The 25,910-nt window shown below is 38.3% G+C and overlaps 1 protein-coding gene across 4 annotated transcripts; it reads left to right on the top strand.

The window, feature by feature from the left end:
* The first annotated feature begins 329 nt into the window (after positions 1-329).
* On the top strand, positions 330-24,069 carry ZHX1 (zinc fingers and homeoboxes 1). 4 transcript variants are annotated; one of them, XM_044245002.1, is made up of 4 exons: positions 330-466; positions 7,655-7,767; positions 17,142-19,988; positions 22,471-24,069. In XM_044245002.1, exon 3 carries the CDS (start codon positions 17,367-17,369, stop codon positions 19,983-19,985), a length of 2,619 nt encoding a protein of 872 aa, XP_044100937.1. In that variant the 5' UTR covers positions 330-466; positions 7,655-7,767; positions 17,142-17,366; the 3' UTR covers positions 19,986-19,988; positions 22,471-24,069. The 4 variants fall into 4 exon arrangements, with proteins under 4 accessions (XP_044100937.1, XP_044100940.1, XP_044100939.1 ...); XM_044245005.1 differs by lacking the exon at positions 22,471-24,069 and adding an exon at positions 20,382-20,538; XM_044245004.1 differs by having other exon boundaries at positions 364-379.
* Positions 24,070-25,910: the final 1,841 nt, after the last annotated feature.

The following is a 25,910-nucleotide window of genomic DNA, read 5'->3' on the forward strand; positions in this document are numbered from 1 at the left end:
GGAAGGCGGGGCTTCTGCTGACAGAGGGCGGGGCTATCGCGGGCCGGGGCGGGGCTTCTGTTGACAGAGGGGCGGGGCGGCTCCCTACCTCGTAGCGGGCCAATCCAGAGGGAAGAGGCCCGGGTCGAACCCCAAGGGAGCAGCGGGGTCCGGGAGTGGAGAGCCTGGCGCTGAGCGGGGTGGGGGCGCGCGGACGGCGCGCGCGCGGGAGGGCCCCGCCTCGGCCGGCTCCTTCCCTCCCTCCCCGCCCCCGGTCGGCCGCTGGGGAGCGCGCCTCGCCTCGCACCCCCACCCCCGACCCTCCACGCTCCGCGGGCCCCGCCGAGCTGCCGAGGCCGTGTGCCGGCCCGCCGAGCGGTTCCGGGTGTAGGGTTCACAGGTCAGAGTTGATTCCCTGAAAAGTGCAGCCGGTTTGAAATGCAAGATGGCGGCGGCGGGGCGCTGAGAGGCGCGGCGGCCCCTGCAGGTAGCGGCGCGAGCCGGCTCCGGGACGAGTGGGCCGGGACGCCCGGGGACTGCGAGGGGGAACCGGCAGCGCTGAGCCCGCGAGCGGCACGGCGGCCGGACCAGGCTAGTGGCCGGCGGGCCGGCCGGAGGAGGGCGGCCCCGGGGCAAAGACCCCGGGGACTTAGCGCGCCGGCGGCGGCGGCGGGGTGGCGAGGCGGCCGCGGCGCGGGGCGTCCGAGGGGGAGGGACCCGGCCTGGCTGCACCGGGGAGTCGCCACCGAGGGAGGGCCCCTGAGGCTCCTTCGCGCTTTCGGGGTGTCTGCGGCGGTGGAAAGAGCTGGGGGTGGACTCCGTGAGGGAAAAATCTCAGCCCCCGTCCTTAGGAAGAGCACTGAGCAACTTGGGACTGTTGAGGGGAGTGAAGACGGGGCCTCCGGCGGTTGTGAGGGGCGCCGCAGGGACGGAGGAGCCCACCGATGCTGAGGGTCCTGGAGGAGGTCGGAAGGCCTGCCCTGAGGGGGCGCGTGGCCTCGTGCGGACCGCCTCCCGCACGGGAAGGAGACATCCTCCTGCTAGAGCTGAACGCATTGGCATTGGGGTTGGAGCCCCGGGAAACCTTCCGTGGGGGTGCTGTACCCCTCTGCAGAGCAGGCTAAGCACCCACTTCGGGACCAGGCCGTTCCCCCACTTCGGGGCAAGACTCCGAATGGAGTCCTTAAGAACTGTATTGCGTTTTGAGGAACACTGGGACTTGGAAGTTAATTAAAGAGAATGGAAACGTTGTCCGTCCCTTCCAGAAGGGAGACAAGGGAGGCCGACCGGGGACTCCTCCGAGCCGTGGGGCCTAACGGGAGCACTGTCCTACTCGTGGCGGGGATGGAGGGCTGGGAAGGAGGTGTGACGGCCCAGGGAGCGGGCTCTCCCGGCAGCGAGGAAGCGCCCTGGTGGATGCCCTTTCCCTGTGGATTTACACCAAAGTTCTAGGTAAAGGGACTTGAAATTCTTTGTTTCGTGCATCTGCCTCCACCTCTCCCCTCTGTAGGTAACAGTAAGGAAAGAGCAAAACTCCAGAGAAAGAAAAGGTTCCGCTTAGATATCCTTAGTTTAGATTAACGGAGCAAGCAGCAAGCTCTGGCCGGGCTTCAATGGGAGACTCAGGGCAGGGGAAGTAGGAAGCGGAAAGAGGGATCGAGAAGGAATCCAGGGGAGAGATGGGGCAGAGTGGGAATTCCACAGCGCTCCTCTGTCATCACTCCCCATAGGAAAAGCATGAGAAGGAGCTAATCTTTCTGGAGGGAAATGGAAAAAAAAAAAATAAGGAAAGAAAAAGCTGATAATTCGTGATGGGACTAGGTTGGCAGGCGAGAATTCTACCACTGAACCACCCATGCGGGACTAGGTTGGGATTCCACGTTAACTTGAAAAAGCAATTGCCTTGGAGATTAAGAGGATAACAGAAAAGGGGGGTAATGACAGGATTGGGAGATACAGGGTTCCCAGGGAGGAAGCAGCAGCTTGCCTTCCAGGAAGAGTGCCTGTTTGTGGGTTTGCAGTGTATGTGTGTACCCCCCTACCTAAGCGCACCTTTAGAGTCGTTGGTATTGGTCATTGTATCTCAGTCTTTGTCTGAAAGCTTTAACTTGTGCTTTATGGTGTTACATGAATTATCTTCGTTTCTGAAAAATTATCCAAAAACAAAGTCGTTTGTTTTTATTCCATCAGTGAGGATGAACGGGAATTGGTTTTAACAGGGATATAGATTTTTTAAAAATTTCTTAAGTAAGAATTCTGACTCCTGATTTCAAGCTAAAGAAATGTGGGTGCTGCCAAAGCCAGTAATACTAACAAGATGTAAAAGGGCCCTCATGAATATTTTTTCCTCTTAATCCGTCTCTCCTTATTCTAAGCCTTTTAGGGCAAAGCTGCCTAATCTTCATGCAAAATAAAATGTAAATTCTTGGGTTGTTTCAATATAGAAATGATAGCATTTCCCTTAGTGAATCTTTTTGTAGAAGTACCTCTTCAAATGCTTCATTTAATGATCAGGATTAAAATGAGAGAAAAAAAAAAAAGAAAGTAAGACTTGGGTACCTGATGACAGCTATGATTCATACAGATTTCTTGAACCATTCTAGTATTTTTTTAAAAGAGCTCTCATGTCTTTCATGGAAATGTCTTCTCAAACACATTTCAAGTATAAACTAGTTGAGGGCCGCGCATTTGGAGTATTATTATACATATGAGCTATTCTTTGGTTTCCCCAAAGTGCATGTAGCTCTAGTTCTGTATTCAATTCTGAACAGATTAGGCTGGATGCACCAGAGTGGCACTGATGCCAGATGGTTTGAAAATATGCTAAGGCTGAAAACATAAATGTGCTTGTGCTGTGCTTGTACTCATTAATAGTAGATGTCTTTTGCTTATAGCGAGCTTATCATTTCACTGGATTGGGAAGGCAGCTCGTGAATGATGTAGCAATTATTTCACCTCTGGTGATACTTGTGAGGTTTGTTTGTTTGTTTGTTTGTTTTTCATTAAATCTGAATAAAGTTTTACAGTTATTTTATTAGGGAGCTTAATAGCATAGGTGAGGTGGTTCATGTTGAAGATTTTCTCCCTTTAGTATTATATTTTACATTAAGACTGAAAGGTGATGTTATCATGCATTTATATTTTCTTTCTTATAATGTTAATTGGGCACAGAAATCGGTTATTTGGAACTTAATTTGCTGTAAATCATGGCTTTATATTTAAATGAAAATACTATTAAAATTACTAAAATGATTATAAATGTAGCTAAGCAAATAACCTTTTTATGTACATTGCATCATCGTGGATTTGGGCTCAAGAGACTCTACTTATTTAAATATTAGCAGTGTTAAAATTCCAGTGCCTAACCTAGGTTTTAATCTAATATCATATTCATTAATTTAGGGAGGTGTTTGGAAATACCTATTGTACTGTAGCCATTGTAACACATTCACTTTTACTTCTAAATTTCTTCTAACTTAAAATCCTTCTAAATCATTCTATGTAATCTCAAAAGTAATTTAAATTACATTTAATTGAAGGGGGGATAAACCGTGATGCTATCCTTTGAATAATAGCCAATGTTTCTGTAATATTACTGATCTTATATTATTAGTTGCTCTGATATATTTGTAGTTGTGAGTAACCAAATTTGAATGGCTAAAGCTGCTGATTTAGATTACTGATCAGGATATACATTTGAGTTTACATGTTGGAGATCTGTATTCCATAGAGTTAATTTTTACAGTAAATATTTATGTAAATGTTTCTATAGTTGCCAGGCTTTGACCTTAAAGGATACTTAATCTTTGCAGTTTATACAATCAGTATTCTATGATGTACTCAAGAGGTAGTAAGATGGTCCTTTATACCTTTGATCTAAATAAAAATATGATATGCTTTGGAAAAGGAGTTTTTATGAGTAGGTTAAGAATGACATTCAAGGGCGCCTGGGTGGCTCAGTGGGTTAGGCCACTGCCTTCGGCTCGGGTCATGATCTCAGGGTCCTGGGATCGAGTCCCTCATTGGGCTCTCTGCTCGGCGGGGAGCCTGCTTCCCCCTCTCTCTCTCTGCCTGCCTCTCCGTCTACTTGTGATTTCTCTCTGTCAAATAAATAAATAAAATCTTTAAAAAAAAAAAAAAAAAAGAATGACATTCAAGGGGCACCTGGGTGGCTCAGTAGGTTAAAGCCTCTGCCTTCGGCTCAGGTCATGATCCCAGGTCATGGGATCGAGCCCCGCATCGGGTTCTCTGCTCAGCCGGAGGCCTGCTTCCTCCTCTCTCTCTCTGCCTGCCTCTCTGCCTATTTGTGATCTCTGTCTGTCAAATAAACAAATAAAATCTTTAAAAAAAAAAAGAAAAGAATGACATTCAAGACAGTCAACATTTTTTACCTTTTTTTTTCTTTAAGTAGACTTTCTTAAGTGTGGAGCCCAACACAGGGCTTAAAGTCACAAGCCTGAGATCAAGACCTGAGCCCAGACCAAGAGCCTGTCTCGCTCAACTAACTGAGCCACCCAGGCACCCAATGTGTCAAAATTTTTATGCAGGATTTTGTTTTCAGTTTTTAGATTTCGATTTTTAAAAAATAGTATTCTCAAAGCCTATGTGAAAAAATCAAGAATTAGTTTACATATACATATTATTTTAAATAAAAGAATTTTGTTTTTGCTAAATTTTAGTGATTTCATATTTCCCATAGAATTTCTAACTCTTTTTTCCCCTTCCTGAAGTCTTTCTTTCTCTTTTTTTGGTTATTATGAGGAATGAAAGGAGATAGATTTTGATTTTTTTTAAAGATTTTATTTATTTATTTGACAGAGAGAGAGAGAGAGATCACAAGTAGGCAGAGAGGCAGGCAGAGAGAGGGGTGGGGGAAGGAGGCTCTCCACTGAGAAGAGAGCCCTATGTGGGGTTCGATCCCAGGACCCTGAGATCATGATCCGAGCCAAAGACAGAGGCTTAACCCCACTGAGCCACCCAGGCACCCCAGGTTTTGATATTTCTAAGTACTTCTTTCATAACTGTGTTTTTCTTCTATGCTAAGTCTGTTCCTTTTTACCTTCAAATATTGTCAAAAAGAAGCTTGTTTAAAACTTTGCTGGGCAGGGGCACCTGGGTGGCTCAGTCAGTTAAGTGTCTGCCTTTGGCTCAAGGTCTGCCTGTGGCTCAAGATGTGAGCCCCACATCAGGCTCCCTGCTCAGCGGGGAGCCTGTTTCTCCCTCTCCCAATCTCCCTGCTTGTTTTCCTTCCTCTCACTGTCTCTCTCTCTGTGTCAAGTAAATGAATAAAATCTTTTAAAAAAAGAAAAAAAGAAAGAAAATTTTGCTGAGCGTGGACTGTATTTGAAAGTGAGGGCATGGTGGGAAAAGAACAATTTCTCTTCACGACTACAAGAAGATGATTTATGTCAGAACTTCGTTAGTACTATGAAACACCTTTTCAAATGTGTCGTACATTAATGATTCTCCTTGAAGCTAAGGTCAGAGGAAGTATGTGTATATTGGGGTGGGGGGTATAAATTATGATTGATTAATGTCTACCTGTTAAAGCCAACTTGTTCTAGCATTTCTTAATATATTCAACGGTATGAAATGGAAAATAAAATTGATTGATTGTTGCCCAGAGCTTTAAAATATTTTTTTTTTGTACAAAGTTTATGTGAAGACTTCCTTCATTGTATAACTTAAATACCTTAAATAAAAGTCAGGAAAATCTAACTGTGGGCTTAGTAGTGCCAGAAAATATTCGAGACACTTTACATGAGTTAGTTTAAACACATCATAGTAGAGCCCCATTTTAGATGAGGGGGCGATGACATAGACAGGGCAAGTCACTTGTCAAAGACCACAGAGCTAGTAAGTGACAGATATGAGATTTGAATCCCTGCAGTCTGGTTCCAAAACCCAAGCTCTTCATCTTTTTTTTTTTTTTTTAAAGATTTTATTTATTTATTTGACAGAGAGAGATCACAAGTAGGCAGAGAGGCAGGCAGAGAGAGAGAGGAGGAAGCAGGCTCCCCGCTGACCAGAGAGCCCGATGCGGGACTCGATCCCAGGACCCTGAGATCATGACCTGAGCCGAAGGCAGCAGCTTAACCCACTGAGCCACCCAGGCGCCCCTTCTCTTCATCTTTATTTACAGTCCATCTTCTCCCAAATCAACTCATCTGTTTTATTATGCAATGTATATAGCCGAGATGAGTTCTTTAATTTTTGAAGTTCATTCTAATCTTAAAATTTAAAAAGATACTTTCAGTTAGAGAGAAGTATTTTAAAATAATGCCAGTATCCAGAGCTGAAATAACATCAGGCAAGTATGCTTTCCATCCAGAAGTATCAAGGAGCTCATTTGTTGCTGCTCTAGTTGCCTTGTGCCCTTCCTTGTCTCAGCCGCTCTTCTCAAGAGACTCTCGTTCGGTAAAACATCTTGCAATTACCGTGTGATTCAAGAATGGATTCAAATAGGTTACCAATTTCCTATAGTATTAATAATTCATTTTGGAAAATAACTTCCCCTCCTTGGCAGCTGTTTCTTATCTTCTCTTCTAGTCCACATCCTGTAGATGGATAGCAAAGGAGTTTCCAAACAAGGAGATACCAGGAAATGAAACTGTAGAATCCCAGGCTGCAGATCACAGGATGCTCCACTGAGCCTACTGGGAAAATGCTCTTTTCCTTTTCATGAAAATACTGTAGCCATTCAGCCCAAGCTTTAACTTAACCTAGAAGTATTTTACTAAAGGCTTGGGGTATTTACATTATTTCTTAAGAGCCTCTTCACGAACGTGTGTATAATAACAGGCAGAATCACAGGATAAGGTATTTGGAAGAAATCATCTTCCTTAATATTTATTCATTTTGTTTACAGTTTCAGTGCTTAAAGAACAGCAGCTAAAATGCTTCAACCCTTCAAAAGCACTATTTACTGTTATTTACTAAGAGAAGCAATCATAGTTTTCATTAAGTTTTCCTGATTGGTTTAAGTACTCTGAATAATACGCCACATTTTTGGACATGTATCTCAATTTTTGGAGAATGATTTTCGTTTGTTTGTACAATCTCTCCTTCTCAAAACACCAATTGAAATGCCATTTGGTAGTAGCCTTCTTGCAAAAATGAAATAAATATAGGTCATTCTATTAGATACAACATGTTTTGGGGTAGAGTACCACCAGTTTCTTTAAGTTGTATTGGCTTGTTGCCAGCATTAATAATCTACTCCATTCCAATTAATGCATTGTAAACTAGGATACAAACATCAATGAGTTTATGTATAAACATAAGGAACATATATTTCCTACGACCTCTTAGTTTAACTAAGTTGTCTTTCATAACTTGTGTGTACTCAATATTTACAATTCCCAATTTCTTTATCTCAACTTTTATACTAGAGCCTGCATATATTCACATTTTGATAATTTTTATTGAAAATAATGCAATAGTGAAAATAGGATTTGGTTGTTTTATATAATATAAATAGAATTTTTTAGAGTTTTAAATTTTGTGTTTTTTAATTAATATTGAGTCTGGCATTTAAATAATTCTTTTATAATTTTATGAGGAAATTACATTTTTTTTCAAAATTACTTTACTTCTAAAAAGCTAAGGCATAAACTTTAAAGTCCTAAGACTGAATTATATCCAGAATGTTCAAGTGATTTTTTTTTTTTTGTAGGATATGGCAGATAGGTACTTCAGACCTGTTGGTAATGATGGCCTGAGCTAAACACCTAATTTGAAGGGACACCCTCCATGTCAAAGAACAGAATGCTGAAGAAGCTATGGCAAGTATGTGTTTCACAGGATATGGTAAAACTCAGATTCTAAATATGCTCACTTTAGATCCCATGATACTGTATTTGGCTAACGTCTTAAAAGCTTTCCTTAAAAAAGCAGCACTTAGTCTTGATGCTTTGTTAAGAAATATACTTTTAAACTTTAAAGATATAGGCATATTGGCTGCTTTAATGTCAAAGGAAACAGCATCACAATTCATGATAAATCTGTGGGTATATTAATAATTGATTTTTCAATTAATATTTGCTGAACTACACTGTGTGTCAGGCACTGTACTGGTGGTGTGGTGACAGTGGTAAATAAGACAAATGAAGGTCATGAAGGCAGAGAACTTTTGTGGGGTAATTGATCTAGAAATTTTACTTTTTTTTTTTTCCACCTGTCTCCAGAAAAATTCTTCAAGACTTAAAAGAAGAATTCCTGAAAATATATTTCCAAAATATAGTCTAATAATAGTTAATTATAATTCCAAAAATTAGGATATTGATGATTAAGTACTTTGTTTTAGGTTAAGCATATGATTTTATATTTTAGTTAACAGACATAAATTGGCTTTTATAAGAAGCATTAGATCACATGCTGTAGTGTTGAAATAGTTACACTTTAGTCCAATTGTTATTTTATTTTATTTTATTTCTTGTTATTTATCTGTTTGTCAGAGAGAGAGGGAGAGAGCACAAGCATCGGGAGCAGCAGGCAGAGCAGGCAGAACAGACAGAGGGAGAAGCAGACTTCCCGGTGAGCAAGGAGCCCAATGTGGGAATTGATCCCAGGACCCTGAGATCATGACCTGAGCCAAAGGCAGACGCTTAACCGACTGAGCCACCCAGGCATCCCTGGTCCAGTTGTTATTTTAGTTAATTCCAGAACATACTAGGAAAGATTTTTTTTTAAAAAGGTTTATTTTCGTATTTTTGAGAGAGAAAGAAAGAACTCTCTCTCATGCATGTGCACACACAAGTGGCAAAGGGTGGGTGCAAGGGGAAAGAATCTTCAAGCAGACTCCCCGCTGAGTGTGGAGCCCAACACGGTGCTTGATCCCACCACTCTGAGATCATGACCTGAGCTGAAACCAATAGCTGGACACTTAATGGAATGAGCTACCAAGGAGCCCTGCTATTAATATATATAGCTATATATTAATATATATAGCTATTAATAGCTATTCCATAGCTATTAAGGTGGTTCAACTTTCATTTTTTAAAAAATTGTTAGAGTCCTTACAAGCTGGCATAATTATCTTTCAAAGTATTTTTTAGTAATTGAATGATTATATCTTGAGTGAAACTTGTAACAGTTATTTTATAAATAGGGAAGGTAACAAACAGATAAATGATTTTTCAGCCTCTTAATGATAATCTCCCTTGTAATCAACCATAGTGTTCTTGTGTAAGACTGTCTGTCTTACACAAAAGATTTAACATACCTCCTTGAGAAAAGTAGGGGAAAACTATTTCCAGCAAAAAATTACTTTGGGGTAATACTGCAAATTTTAATAACAAAGATAGGAGATTTCATTATAGTACTTATTTATGTATCACTCTCAGTATTTACATACGTACTTACATGCCAGCAGAAGGCAGAAAAACAGGATGTTAGTGTTGTAGAGACACTTCAAAAAGACATTTCACTCCTCAAATCTGGGGTCAGTGCTTATCAGGGGAAATCTGTCCGACTTGGATTCTTCTTTTAATCTTTCGCAGTATTAAGGTTGGCTTTCTCAGGTGGAAAAAAACAGGTAGAGGATAGAATTTCTACACCCTTAAGCCTTAGTTTAGCAAAAGGATCTTCTTAAATTTGATGATTTTTGGCCACAGTTTCTTCGATGCTTTCATTTTTATCACATTTACTCCTGTCTATATACACCTTCATACTCAAATTTTGATTGTCTTGAGATCATTTTGTCAATTTTCTTGAGATTTATTTCTTAGGTAATGATTCTAGGCTACCATAATTCTTAAAAACATTTGCTGTGGTTACAAATTTAGGTTGTCACATTTCTCATTTAATTTTCTAAGGAACTTGACCATTGTTTCTAAGTATTTTTATATTTTGGCTTTGAAAATGGCCTTTTTTAATTAAAGAAAGCATCTTCTTAGACACTTTTTTCTTTTTTTTTTTTTAAAGATTTTATTTATTTATTTGACAGGCAGAGATTACAAGCAGGCAGAGAGGCAGGCAGAGAGAGAGAGGAGGAAGCAGGCTCCCCGCTGAGCAGAGAGCCCGATGTGGGGCTCGATCCCAGGACTCTGGGACCATGACCTGAGCTGAAGGCAGAGGCTTTAACCCACTGAGTCACCCAGGTGCCCCCACTTTTTTCTTTAACACGGTGAATATTCTTTATTTTAATTTGACCCTGTTATTCTTTATTTCTATTATTATTTCATGCATTCGGTGATTTTGGTGGATTTGTAACTTTTAGTTTGAATACAAACATATAAAAATAAGTATTTTCAGGTTAAACAGAACTCTGACTCAGAGAATAAGAAGTGAAACTATATAGAATACAGAGTTCTAAGAATTCTCAGTATAGGTATGAATACATATGCCAAAGGATTCTCAGTTTACGTTTTAGCTACCCTGAGAACAGTTTTTAGCTGGTACCATCTCAAAACTAATATAATCCTTAAAAATTATAGTTATCTCATGTGTTCATATTTGACTAAGAATCGGTATGAAAGTTGTTTTTATTCACATAAAGTCTTACCAATATAATATGCTTTTGTGGCTAATGAGGCAAAGTGTTGTCTGTTAAGCATTTAATATGAAGTATAGGACAGCCAAAAAAACAGAGGCATAGAAATTCAGTATAGTTATGGCTCTACTTAACTATAAAAAATTTTAGACTTTTTGTAGCCCTAAGCACAGAATTTGAAACAATGTACTTTATAGTGTATTACACTGAGAATTTATTTTTTAATCTCTTTGAAAATGTAGAACACCATTAGAGTATAGTTTTCTCCAGGAACAGAAAAATAATGATTCTAAGTTGAGATTTGCATTTGCTCTTTTTACAGGAACACTTTTATCCTGAATTTCACTGCAGGACTAATTCTGTGAATGAATTTATCTCCCTTGTTTCATTCTTAAACAGTCCACAAATTTAAACATATACTACTCATACATAAAGCTGATTTGTTACAACAGAATTATAGATGTTGGTAAATATTTGTTGCATATTCATTGCTATATTTTAATAAATAGAATGTTCTATAAATAAAGATGTTTTAATATTCTAATGACTAAGGTAATTTTATTAGTAAGGGTTTTACCATTGGAAGTAATCCACCATAAAGTAAACACAGTTGTTCTTTATAACTCCTCTATAAATGAGTGTTTAATGAAGTAAAATGTTATAATACACAATTTTAAAGGGTTTCTTTTTCCAGCAAGTATTAATGAGGCCTTGATAGGCTATGTGTTGGGCACTGGGGATCTATAGTAGAGAGCTAAGTAGACATTCTTTCATGTAAGAACTGCTGTTAGAATTGTACCCAATTTTTATATTGTGATAAAATGAATTTTGCTTTCATGAAATGCTTTTCTGTAGGGAAACTTTGTTGTAATTATTTTGATGAATTAAGAATCATGGATTGTTTAAGGGGTATCCTACCCTCAGGAGAAGAGCCAAGATGCAGGGAGAACTATGGAAATTGGCTCGACCTAGATCCATACACTGCAGAGTCTGAGGACTCTTGAGGGTTCGTAGAACTAGTTTGACTTCTCAGACCATGGAGCAGCTCCCAAAAATGTGTGGAATACACTTGAATGTTTTACATACTCAGGGATTTCTGCTTCCCTTGAAAAAAACCTTTATGTAGCACATGTTTTTGCCTTAAAAATAGAAAGTAAATATTGTTTCCGGCTCCAAATGACCATCAGAATATTCTAGTCTATTTGCAATTTTAAGGCCTTGAAATTATTTGTTTGTTGTATTTTATAAAAAAGCAATATTATAATAATATTAAAGAAAATTTGTAAATAGCACTCATAAAAATTTCACCCATAATCTCATGTGAAAATTTCATTTCTTTATATTTTCATCTAGTTTTTTCCATATGCCTACGTATTTTCCCATAGTTATTTTATAATTAATATGTAGATTTTGTTCGATTTTTAAAATTTAACAGTAAATGAATAGATATTTTTTCATATTCCGACATTTGATCTTAGCCAAAAGACTGATAGGCTATTTTTTCATATTCTTTAATTACTCTTGATTACTATTTTTTAATGATCATATAACAGTTAGTTGATCAGGTTGAATTGTTTTGTTTTGTTTTGTTTCCATTTTTCTACCAAAAAGTTAACTGAAATAGCTTTCAAATATAATTATATTTACAGGGCTGGATGCATTTAGAGCATAATTTTTTAATCTTTTTTTTTTTTAAAGACTTTATTTGACATAGAGTGAGCTAGAGAGACACAGAGCAAGCACAAGCAGGGGGAGCAGCAGTCCCCAGGACTCTGGGATCATGACCCAAGCCAAAGGCAGACGCTTAACAGGCTGAGCCACTCAAGTGCCCCCATAACTTTTTATCTTATTGGCCATCTTCACTTTGTCTTTTAATTGCAAAACAACCTAGCTAGTTAACTAGTCAGTTGTGCAACTGAACTCTACCCCCTTTTTACAGGTAAGTAGTGCCAGGTTCCCCAAATTTTAAGCTTTTGATTTTGAGCTCTGTTTTTAGTTGACCTTCAAGTAGAGGATGAGATGCCTGTCAGCTAATAGCGATTTCTGTATGGCAATTTTCCTATCTCAGCCCCATTGCACTTTAATGATAAAAGGAGATAGATTGGACCGACACCAAAGACATTCTTATTCTTTTTACCCTTTCTGCTTTTTCATTCAATTTGTGTGCCTTGTCAGCTGATTAAGTTGAGAGAGAGAGAGAGAGAGAGAGAGGCAATAATACTAGATAAGTGGTATTTCTTCATCTCCCAAACGAATTTTTCAGAGACTAGAAAATAACACTAATTAGGCATCTCCTGTGTATCACAGTGTGTGAAGCATTTTTATTTGATCAGCCTCTGAGGTGGATAGCACCCTTCTTATTTTCTCCAGGGCAACTGGTTCTGCTTCCTTTCTAGAAACCTCCTGCAGTGTGCTTGTAGAGTTCCTGATGCTTCCTCTCATAGCATTGATCACAGCTATTTTAAGTGATTGTTTACTGCCTGTTTTTCTTGTTCAGCTGCCAGTACCTGACAGATCTGAGGCAATCTGTTGCAGTCATAGCCTTACGGTAGTGCCTAACACAGTGCCTGGCCCATGGTCGACAGTCAGCAAATAGTTGTGTGAATTTATTGAATTGAAGAATGCCGGTTTTATAGGTGAGAAAATTGAGGTCAATACTGAGTAACTTTTACAGTCACTGGACCACTGAGTGACAGAGGAGACTCCAGAAACTGTGCTTTGATCCTATATCACAGTGCCTCTGTGAATGTGTTCCTCTGGGCCTGGGTTTCTTCTGCCAGAAAAACGGGTTATTTGTACTGAGTTCCCTGCTTCCCCCCAGATCATGAATTTATATAATCAGGACCCTGAAGATGCTTTTATTTGTGCTTTGGTCTGTTTTTGAACTATATACATTATAGTAGAACTGAACCACTGGCCAAAACCTTGAGGTTCTTTTGGGAATTCTCAGTCTCCCTTTAGAAATATGTTAGACAGTACAGTGAGTCTGGTTTTGTTACGTAAATGTAAACAGTTTCAGGAGTAAAGCGGACAGTGTTTTTTTGTGTATTAGAGTGTAGGAGTCACCTGAGCTTGAGGCTGTGTTTAATACCAAGAAAATCAGATTTGAGCCTTTTGCATTATTGAAGACTTACTTTTAAAAAGTTTCATTTAAGTAGCTTGTTTTAAGTTTATATTGCCAAAACCAGTGCTTCCAAAGGAGAACACACAATGGTGCATATATATCATTAGATTGTAAAATAACCTATGAATATTTTGTAATTTTTATGACTTTAGCAAAAAATATTTAAGCTTTTAAAATTTGTTTATATCTGCATAAGTTCTTGTGAACTGACCTTTCTGAGCTAGTAAGCTATAAGGAAGAGAAATAAAAATAATAATTTAGCAAATTTCTATTTTTAAGCAAGACAAAATGAAAAATAAACAGTTTAACATAAGACCTAGCGAGCCAAAATAATAAAGGGATCTTAGCTCCTCAAGTTTCTCTTCTGTATCTCTTATTAGTCCTGGCTACTCTGTTCTACCCCTGGATATCCAAGCCCTGCCTTCTACAGTGAAACAACCTGAAGGACACATTAAATTCAGTTTAGGTTAATTTTCAAATTTCATGTCTCAGTAGTGATAAACTGAGAAGGATTTTCGGTGACACTGATACGTTGTCTTGAAAGTAGTTTTAAAGGCACAGGCTTTCAGACACATCTCAGAACCCTTCAAAGGTAGAAGTAGGGTTTGTAGGATCCATGGGATGGGATCAGGAAATAGTTGAGCCTCTCTCCTTCTCCAGCCAGACAGCTGTTCTTTTATCTGTTTTGCCCCAAGGCTTTTCATAGAGTTTTGTTTGAAGAAGGGGCTCTGCTGCTTACAACAAAAAGTTTTGAAAACCATCACTAAGGAAAGATAGTTTCAGGAAAAAAAAAGAAAAACCTTCTACCTTTGATTCTAACTATAGTATACTCCCAATTAAATATAATCTGAGATTCTAGGAGAATAACAGTTATAAAATAGCTTACTCCCCTGCCTTTCAACAATTCTCCTTCACTGCCAAAAATGTGGGTGCTGCTTATTTGTTACTCTTCCTTACTTCAAGCTATTTGAGGAATTCCCTCTTTCTAATGACAAAGAAATGATCAAACAGCTGCACAAGCACTTGAACAAAATAGTTAAAATCCTACTGAATTGAATGGGAGAGATGGCATTAGCTTCATGTAAAATACGCAGTGAAGAAATAGTTTTAAATATCAGGATTTCTTCATATCCCCTTAGAAATCAAAGGCTTTTTCCAGGGTTGGGGGGCGGGAAATGACACCTTCAAGAATAGGAATTCTTTGAAAATTGGATACTCTTATTACTAATCTGATGGGTTTTGCTTTATAATATGGGAAATCGGGGTATGGGGGACATTTAGGCTAATTTCCCATCTGTTGCTTGGATCCATCAAATGGATATATAGTATATATTTAAGTAATCCCAGTGAGGAGGATCTTGCCCCTTTCAAAGGCGGGGCACTCTCTCTTTGGACAGTTCTGTTTCCTAAAAATGTTTCTCCTTTTCCTAAAGTCAGTACATCTCATACAGACTGGGTTTTGCTTTATAATATTTGAAGTAAACTTTTTCTCCTCAGTTCAGCTAGGACAAGGATTATACAAATAAATGAAAATAGTTCTAATTTGCGATAGAGAATAAACCACTTAACTCATTTAATTCATTTTCCTTTGGTTTAGACTTCAGAAGCACAATACCTTTCACTGGTGCAGCATAAGTGTTTGGGTGCAAAATTATTAAAATGTGTGTATATGAGCATAATTCACTTTTTCTTGATAAGTCACAGTCATTCTTGTGAATTTCAGCTATGGTTCTCTATTGTGATGCTCTCAGGGCTTATTGAGTTTCTTTTCTTTATTTCAGTTTTTTTATGTAAATAGTTAATGTGTATGGTAATATTAGTTTCAGGGGTAGAATGTAGTGATTCGTCACTTAAATACAACACCCAGTGCTCATCACAACAAGTGCCCTCTTTAATCCCCATCACCCATTCCAGCCCATGTGCCCCACACCTCCTTCCATCAACCTTCAATATTGTTAAGAGTTCTTATGTTTTGGGGACACCTGGGTGGTCCAGTGGGTTAAAGCCTTTGCCTTTGGCTCAGGTCACAGTCCCAGGGTTCTGGGATCGAGCCCTGCATTGGGCTCGAGAGCCTCCTTACCCCTTCTTTCTCTGCCTACTTGTGATCTCTGTCAAATAAAGAGATAACATCTTAAAAATTTTAAAAAAGAGTTCTTGTGGTTTGCTTCCCTCTCTTTTTTCCCCCCATCCCCTGTGTTCATCTGTTTTGTTTCTTAAATTCCATATATGAATGAAATCATGTGGTATTTGTCTTTCTCTGACTGACTTATTTCGCTTAGCATAATAGCTCTAGCTCCATCCACATTGCTGCAGATGGCAAGATTTCATTCTCTTTGACAGCTGAGTAATATTCCATTGTATATATATACCACATCTTCTTTATCCATTCATCAGCTGACGGACATTTGGGCTCTTTCCATAATTTGGCAGGTCATGTTGAGTTTCATAGGACTGTTTTCCTATTCATTCTAGTTCAAGTTAATAAATATTTAGTGAGTTTCTTATTCTAGGCTTTTTGTATGCAGAGGGGATACAGAAATGAATGAGAAGTCAGCCAAGATAGTTGAGCTAGAAGAGCATTAGACTGAAGATACAAAGGTCCTTGGAAGAATGAGATTCACCTATAGTAAGGAGACCAGGAGTATGGATAGGCTGTGGGACAGAAATGTAATACTCCTCTGGCACAATACAGTAAGTACTAGACTAAAAGATGAACTGAGGAGGAGGAGGTCGGATCCAAGTTAAAGGGAGGGGGTGATCTATAGAGCAAACAAAGATCATCATAGTGCATGCCCAAACAAGGCTCCTGGCACAGGGAACAGCCTTGTGTGTGCCCCTGGAACAACAACTGGGTCTGCTGTGCCCAAAGCATAAGAAAAAAAGAGTCAGGAGAAAGATGGCAGGAAGTTGAGCTTGAGGGCGGGTATGAAAAGAACTGCTTGTGGCTCGAGGAGTTTGGGCTTCATTCTTCCAGTACTGGGGAAACTTTAAGTCAGGAGACTCTTAGGATCAGATATGTCTTATAAATCCTGGTAACACCATGAAAAATGATTAATGTTTCTAAAACTTCGATCATTCATATCCATCTTTGCTGCTCCTGTCGTACTTGGCTATGCTACTGGAATGATAAAACAGACCAGTAGGAGGAAGAGGGCATATACACTTGATAGCCATAGTCTCTGAGTACCTGTGTCTGCCTTTTATAGGTTTAAGTTTCCTCCCTTGTTATCACTTTTATCATTTCACAGTGATAATAGTGTGCTTGCCAAAGCCCACCCTTCTCCCACTTCCCTGTCAATATAGGGCTGGCTGAAAATCCAAGTAAGCAGGCCTGGGGGCTGACTGTGTGTGCGGTACGTGACCTTCAGTGATTTGGCTTGGAGACATGTATTTTGCTCCTAGAGGACTTTTTTCCTGGTTCTGGTCTTATTCTAGATCTTTATAACAGAGCTATCCAGTAACTTCAGGTAAGTGAAATATAACTGCAGTTTGTTTACAAGATCAAAATCATGCATTAAAAACATTTTAAATTTTATTTTAATATAGGTGTTTGGAGTTGGGCTTCAAAAATTTCAGCAGTTCAACAGTATCTTATCTTCCAAGAATAAGCTCTTTACTTGATTGCACCATGAAAAAGCTGCTAATGAAACTTGTTGAACACAAAAATGGACTTGAAGAACCAAAAGCCATTGTTTTCAAATGAAGAATACTGAACAGTTTTAAGCCTCAATGCTTTTTAATCACCGCTGAGATCTTCCTCATAACATCAGAATGGCAAGCAGGCGAAAATCCACAACCCCCTGCATGGTCCTTGCCAGTGAACAGGATCCAGACCTCGAGTTGATATCAGACTTGGATGAAGGCCCTCCTGTACTGACACCTGTAGAAAACACCAGAGCAGAGAGCGTCTCAAGTGATGAAGTTCATGAATCTGTGGACTCTGACAATCAGCAAAATAAAAAAGTTGAAGGTGGCTATGAATGTAAATATTGTACTTTTCAAACCCCAGATCTAAATATGTTTACTTTCCATGTGGATTCCGAACATCCCAACGTCGTGCTAAATTCATCCTATGTCTGTGTTGAATGCAATTTTCTTACCAAAAGGTATGATGCACTTTCTGAGCATAATCTGAAACATCACCCAGGAGAAGAGAATTTTAAGTTGACTATGGTGAAACGAAATAACCAGACAATCTTTGAGCAGACAATAAATGATCTGACTTTTGATGGTAGTTTTGTTAAAGAGGAGAATTCAGAGCAAGCTGAACCTGCAGAAGTTGCGTCTTCTGGAATATCTATCAGTAAAACTCCGATCATGAAAATGATGAAAAATAAAGTGGAGAACAAACGGATTACAGTTCACCACAACTCAGCTGAGGACGTTCCTGAAGACAAAGAGAATGAAATCAAACCAGACCGTGAAGAAACTGTGGAAAACCCAAGTTCTTCGGCTTCTGAATCCAACACAAGTACTTCCATTGTGAACAGAATACATCCGACTACGGCCAGCACGCTCGTGACCCCCACAGCAGTTCTCCCGGGCCTAGCTCAGGTGATAACCGCTGTATCAGCTCAGCAGAATTCCAGTTTGATTCCCAAAGTCTTAATCCCTGTCAATAGCATTCCCACCTACAATGCTGCATTGGATAACAACCCCCTCTTGCTCAACACCTACAACAAATTCCCTTACCCAACAATGTCAGAAATTACTGTTCTTTCCGCTCAAGCAAAATACACAGAGGAACAGATCAAGATCTGGTTTTCAGCCCAACGCCTAAAACATGGTGTCAGCTGGACTCCCGAGGAGGTAGAGGAGGCCAGAAGAAAACAGTTCAATGGAACAGTACACACTGTACCTCAGACCATAACTGTTATTCCTACACACATTTCCACGGGGAGTAATGGTCTACCATCCATTTTACAGACATGCCAAATAGTTGGTCAGCCAGGGCTGGTCCTTACACAAGTAGCTGGAGCCAACACCTTGCCCGTAACAGCACCTATAGCCTTGACCGTGGCAGGGGTTCCAAGTCAAACAAATGTACAGAAAAGTCAGGCGCCTGCTGCTCAGCCGAACGCAGAGACAAAGCCAGCCACAGCAGCCATTCCACCCTCTCCGCTCATCAAACCCGAAACCGCAGTGGCAAACCCTGATTCCTTTGGCATTCGGGCCAAAAAGACTAAAGAGCAACTGGCCGAATTAAAAGTCAGCTACCTTAAAAACCAGTTTCCCCACGATTCAGAAATCATCAGACTTATGAAAATCACAGGCCTGACTAAAGGAGAGATTAAAAAATGGTTTAGTGACACTAGGTACAACCAGAGAAATTCAAAGAGTAATCAGTGCTTACATCTCAACAACGACTCCTCCAGCACTATTCTTATAGACTCCAGCGATGAAACCACGGAGTCCCCCACTGTGGTTACTTCACAGCCGAAGCAGTCCTGGAATCCTTTTCCCGACTTCACTCCCCAGAAGTTTAAAGAGAAGACCACAGAGCAGCTTCGTGCCCTTCAGGCGAGTTTTCTCAACAGCTCCGTACTCACCGATGAAGAATTAAATAGGTTAAGAGCGCAAACCAAACTTACCAGAAGGGAAATTGATGCTTGGTTTACAGAGAAGAAGAAATCAAAAGCTTTAAAGGAAGAGAAGGTAGAAATAGATGAAAATAATGCAGGTAGTTCCAAAGAAGAAGCTGGAGAAACTTCTCCCAGAGATGACTCTGGTGCACCTAAGCCAGGGAGCACAGGCAAGATCTGTAAAAAAACACCCGAGCAGTTACACATGCTGAAGAGTGCTTTTGTCCGAACACAGTGGCCATCACCGGAAGAGTATGACAAGTTGGCTGAAGAAAGCGGGCTTGCTAGAACAGACATCGTCAGTTGGTTTGGCGACACTCGTTATGCTTGGAAAAATGGAAACCTAAAATGGTACTACTATTATCAAAGCGCCAATTCGAGTAGTATGAATGGTCTGTCCTCCCTTCGGAAAAGGGGGAGAGGGAGACCCAAAGGAAGGGGAAGAGGAAGACCACGTGGGCGGCCAAGAGGAAGCAAGAGAATGAACAACTGGGACAGGGGGCCATCACTCATAAAATTTAAAACTGGAACTGCAATACTTAAGGATTATTACCTGAAGCACAAATTTCTTAATGAGCAAGACCTTGACGAACTTGTGAACAAATCACATATGGGTTATGAGCAGGTCAGAGAGTGGTTTGCAGAAAGACAGAGGAGATCAGAGTTAGGGATAGAATTATTTGAGGAAAATGAGGAGGAAGACGAAGTTATTGATGATCAGGAAGAGGACGAAGAAGAGACAGATGATAGTGACACTTGGGAACCCCCACGACATGTGAAGCGGAAGCTTTCTAAATCAGATGACTGAAATGTAAGTTTTAAATCTGAGTGTATATTCATCAACCATATACATTTAGAATAGTCACCTTGTATCTGACGCCTTCACTTTTGACAGTTTTTCTAAAATGGTTTTTTTTCTTTTTGCTAATGAGACGGCTAGGGACCTTGACTGTGACCACGAGACATGATTATTATGTGTGGTCTGATTATTATAACTATTACATTTATTATGTAGAATTTAATGCTGCTTTAATTATTTACTTTTTTAAAATAAAATGTTTTTCACTTTGTTTTAAGGGAAGGTTACCCATTCTCACAGAAGGGAGACTGGTTGGGGGGGGCGGAATTCATGGATACTAAAGGTAACTAAAATGTATTGCTTGCAACCCTCCTTCACTAAAGCTTCATTTTTTGCCTATTTAAGGAAAGAATTCAAAAACGAAAACTAAAAAGAAGGGGAAAAGTTACCGAAGGACAGACTTACCACAGGGGCGAGGATTGCTCAGTTTTAGGAAACTAGGTGAAAAATGGGTATCTTTTTTTATTCATTGTATTGCCCCCAAACTATTAGGTTTTTAACTAGAATTTTAAAAGCTTTATGTGTTAAAATTATTCAGTAATTTTCTGTTGAAAGCCAAAGGTCTGTTTTAGGCTCTGTGTAAATTCATATTTGCTTAGATGGCATCTGTTTTTGAAAACTGTGATATAAATTATTTCTGTCTTAGAGATCAAAAGGTAAATAACAGATTTGATATTAAATTAACTCAGTTGCCTAAAGTGTCTTTTCATTCTTTGATAGAAAACAAACCTGCTACCAGCAGAAACACTGTATTTGGTTAAAAATATAGCTCTTGCTATAAAAGCGCAAGTAAATATGCTTTAAATCTGAAAGGTTTGGCATGTTCCTTACATTTTAATTCTTTCATAGATTGAATTAATTAAAATTCCACTGTAGCTGCAAATCAGATACCTTATTTAAAGTTAGGACTTCAATTCTTAATACTTTTGGAATTTAATAGCATAGTTCCATTTTCTCTACTCTCTGTTTTGGAGTGTTCTAGAATAAAACTATACCCTATTGAGAATAACGCACTTCTCATGAAATGTTTGTCTATGTCTATCAGTAGTCCAAAAGCATTTAATTATCAAAACTACTGCGGTGTTCTCGAACAGTAAAGAAGGAAACAAAACATAGATCCTCATGATCATATGTGCATATTTACGTACTTCCATAGCTGTTTGCATCCCTATCTATCTTCTAATTTATGCTCTGTTATTCTGCACAGTATTTCCTTAACTCCCCCATGTCTTCCTCACTGGTTTTATTTATTTTGCTAAACAATTATTTATAGAGAGGCTTAATATGTACCAGGCATTTCTCTTATTGTCTAGCAGTTTTCCAGGCTTCCCATGCCTTCTCCAGACTTTCTTTTCATTAACACTTTTTTTCCAAGGAGAAAAACAGATGAAACTAAAAATACACCTATTTTAGAGTAAATCTCACTGCAGGTATGGAGCGTAACGAAAGTCACAGGAAGTTAAAAAGTTTTGAGCAGCTTTATCCTAAAGTACAGCCCTCTGTTTCCTAATGTCAGAAATTTTCAGGACAGGCTTTCTCCTGACCCAGATGCATAAAATATTTTTAACAAGCATTTTTTTTTTTTTTATTGCTAAACACAAGAATTCTCACTCGGCCAAGATTAAATCAACAAATGTGTTGCTGTAGTGAATTGTCCCTGTGGTTGTAGTAACCTCAGCAGTGATTCTGGAGGGAGCTGCAGTCTAAAAATAACGGAAACTTTTTGGTACAGTTTTTGACTTTAGGTTTGTGTAGATAATTCTCATGTTCTATATTGATACTCTTACGGATACTACAAACAAAAAAATCATACAAAGCCACAATTTTTAAAACATTGTATCATATATGTTAGACATACACTTTCATGTATTCAGCCATGCCTTTTAAAATATTCAAAAGTCTGAAATTATAAAACACATTAATTAGCAACTTACTGTCGGCTTAACAAATGTTTCATCTTATAAAAGGATTCACTGTAAGTTCCCTCTTAATAGTTATTTCTTCAATTAAATATGGTTCAGTTTACCAAAAATAGGTAACCAAAACTTTTCCAAAATAGTTTTTGCAAAAAGTGAAATATATATATATCTCTTTTGCACAAGCCAGACTTGTATATAAAATACAAACGCCTTTAGATTTCAGTCTGTTTATTACAAAAACTGACAGTGAAATATATACTTCCTATGAATAATTGTTTTTATAAATTATTACATATAGGTGAAAATGTCTATATGCAGAACATATACATAGGACTTGTACACAAACCCTAGTGCTTTATGTAAGATGTATATAGCAAGTGATTTCAGTGTTAATAAGCAAATACAGAGGATGTATTTTCATGGCTAATTTGTATAAATTTTGTTTTGAAAGTGGTAAATATTAAAAATATGGTTTTCTTTAAAATTTTAGTATTTTATTATGTTTTCTTTTATAGCTGCCTAAAATGTTGGAGGAGAATCAATTCTTCAACGCAAGATGTCTGATTTACTGTGAATGGGCCCAATCTTTGATGACACTGAAAACATTTTGGGGCATACACATTCTCAAAAAATAGGATCCAATACCCAAAAGAAATGGAACTTAATGTTGTGCCAAAGTTAAACTACTGCATTTGGCGGAAGTTCTGCAATGTAAATAGAACACTAATTAAACAACTTGTAAAAATTCGAATTTTAATATAGTACATTTTTATTCTGATACAATGGAGATGTTCTGATTCTTAGACTTTCTGAGGGGGTTTAATGACCACTAGAACTTGTCCTCATATTTTGTCCAGCTTAATACTGTATGTCTAGTGAGATGGGCCTTATTGCCTATATTCTTTGATATGTGATTAAGCTTATAGCTTTGAGTGACCAAACATTTTACAGAGCAAAAATTGTTAGAAACAGGAAAAAGAAGAACCTGATTTATTTCTATGTCTTATTTATCAGGCCCTGCACTAAGATTTAAATTTGTGCATGGGCTTGTACAATTTCAATGTAAGTGACAAAAAAACAGCCTATTGACACATGTTGAAACGTAAAATTTTGTGATAACAGTGGCCCTTAATGATTGGATCTTTAATTGAACACATTCATGGATACCACTATTACTCTGTAATACTCTGTTCATTTTTTTCATTAGAGGCCGAATTTGCTTTGTATTAAATTAAAGATAATCAATACTGAAGAAGGAAATGAAAATGGCATAAGAATTTGGATAGGGTGAAACTCTGAAATAAATATTTTACCAAAAATGTGAAGAAGAACCATATAGTAAATATATACTTAGTGTTTTCTTACAATCATATAGAAATCAGAAATGTTTGTACAGATACCAGATCAGAATTTTCGAGAATTGTCTTTCAGGGAAATTCTACTTTATGTAGCAATTTCAGTGAAGAGAGGAAAAAAATTCTGAACTGATCATAATGAGTTAAAGGTTAGCTTTTGACTTATGAATCATGGGAGTGTTAACTGTTAACTCTTGCCATATCAGGAGACTGAAAGTTCATACTAACTTATAAACTTTGTAAAGACCGGTGCTGTTCATTCATGTTGAGAAGGACCCTTTTTTTGTGACTACAGGATTGTTTTTCAAAATGTGCTTTCTTCATAGAGAAAATGTTCAGTTTAATTAACTCTGGATTTTAAAATGTTTTTCTGAATGACCGGATGTAGTGGGCTCGGCCAGTTTCTTTTGTCTAATTTAATGAATAATATTAAGCTCTTGTTTTTACCTAAATGTTTGTCAGCTAATGAAATGTTATGAAAAAGCCTTGAATATGCATGCTGCTTTCATTTTTATAAACTTTTTATTTTTTAACTATAGCTTTATTAGTAATTCCAAAATGCTGCAATTTAGCTGATTTCTTCACTCAGACAGCTGGCTTTGTGAGTGGCTTTTTCATACTACTGTTAACTTTTTTAAGAAGAAGCAATGTAAAGACTGTAACAATTTAATGCACTAAACTGTTCTTTCTTTTACACATTTAAAAACTTCTTAAAGCACTCTGTATTATAATGATTAAATTGCTCCCTTTTTTAAACCATTGCTAATGTGGTCTGAGTTTTGTTTGACAATTTTCATATTTTCAAATTTGAAATGTCAAGTATTAGAAATCAGCTTTTGAATAATACATTTATATCACGTTTCCCTTGCAATGTGTCAACTTTATATAGCCGTAAATAAACTAGTAATAATTTCCCCCTCTGTCTCTTTTATAAACTTGGCACTTCATTCTGCTCTGATGTTTGCTAGCTTTTAAATATATTTATTTGACAGAGCAAAACTCCTTTTCTCCCAGTTGATTATGTCCTTGAATACAGAATAAAAGTTAGCAGCAATTAGTAGTTTTGAGTGATTTTTTTTCCATTTTATTAACTGAGTTAAAAAAATGTGGTAAAACACAACAACATTTGCTACTATATCTGTTTTTAGGTGTATGATTCAATGGCATTAAGTATGGTCACAGTGTTGGGCAGCTATCACCACTATTTCCAAAACGTTTTCATCATCCCAAACAGAAACTCCATAGCCATTAAGCAATAACTCTGTACTTCCCCTTCCCTCTCCTGCCCTGGTAACATTTAATCTACTTTCTGTTTCTATGAAGTTGCCTTCTGTTTCTATGAAGTTGCCTTCATAGAAACAGATATTCTTCTTGATATTGCAAGTAAGTAGAATCACACACTACTTTTCCTTTTATACCTGACATTTATCATGTTTTCAGGATACATTCATGTTTGTTGTACTATATATCAGAACTTTGTTTTTTTTGGTTTTGTTTTTGTTTTTTTTTTTTTTTAAGTAGGCTTCATGCCCAGCATGGGGCTTAGTGTGGGGCCCAGTGTGGGGCTTGAACTCACAATCCTGAGATTGAGACCTGAGCCAAGATCAAGAGTTGGATGCTTAACCAAGTGAGCCACCCAGGTGCCCCTGTCCCTTTTTATGGCTGAATAATATTCCAGAGTGTATCTGTGTTTTGTTTTTGTTTTTTTTTGCTTTGTTTGAATGTAGTTGCCACACAGTGTTACAGTAGTTTCGGGTATACAACATAATGATTAAACAACCCCATTTGTACATTTTGCTTATTCTTCTTTTGATTCTTCTGTTATCCATTCTTCTGTTTATCTATTCTGCTGTGATGGGCACTTGGGTTGTTTTTACCTTTTGGCTGGAAAAATGCTTCAGTAAACATGGGCATCTAAGTATCGGTTTGAGTCTCTGTTTTCAGTTCTTTCTGATATATATCTAGGAGTGGAATTGCTGAATCAAACTAACTCTATTTCTAATTTTATGAGGAACCATCAAACTTTTCCACAGTGATAAAATGTTTTCCACAGTGTCTGTATCCATTGTGCTATTATCCAGTTTCTCTGTACCTTCACCAACACCTTTTGTTTTCAGTTTTAAAAGGTGTTATTGGAACTATCCTAATAGGTATGAAATGGTATCTCATGGTTTTGATTTGCCTTTTCCTAATGACCTATGCTGTTCTGCATCTTTTATCTGCTTACTGACCATGTGTATATTTTCTTTGGAGAAATCAAGTGTGTGTTCAAGTCTTTTGCCAACTTGTAATTGGGTCACCTTTCGTTGTTGAGTTTTAGGGGTTCTTTGTATATTTCATATGACACCTTTATCAGATATATGATTTGCAAATACAGCCAATTCTCATCTTCCACAGATTCTGTTTATAGAAATTTGAATTCTCACTAAAATGTATTTGTAATCCCCAAATAAATATTCATGGCACTTCTGTGCTCATCCACGCACATGTGAATGGTGGCAAAACATTTCACTTGCCAATCTGCATGTTCCCAGATGAAGTTAAAAAAAAAAAAGTAGTGCTTTGTCTCTTCTTTCAGCTCTCAGATTCTAGAAAGCATC

This window comes from Neovison vison, chromosome 4, assembly GCF_020171115.1.
Source record: "Neovison vison isolate M4711 chromosome 4, ASM_NN_V1, whole genome shotgun sequence".
Taxonomy (NCBI): Eukaryota; Metazoa; Chordata; class Mammalia; order Carnivora; family Mustelidae; genus Neogale; species Neogale vison.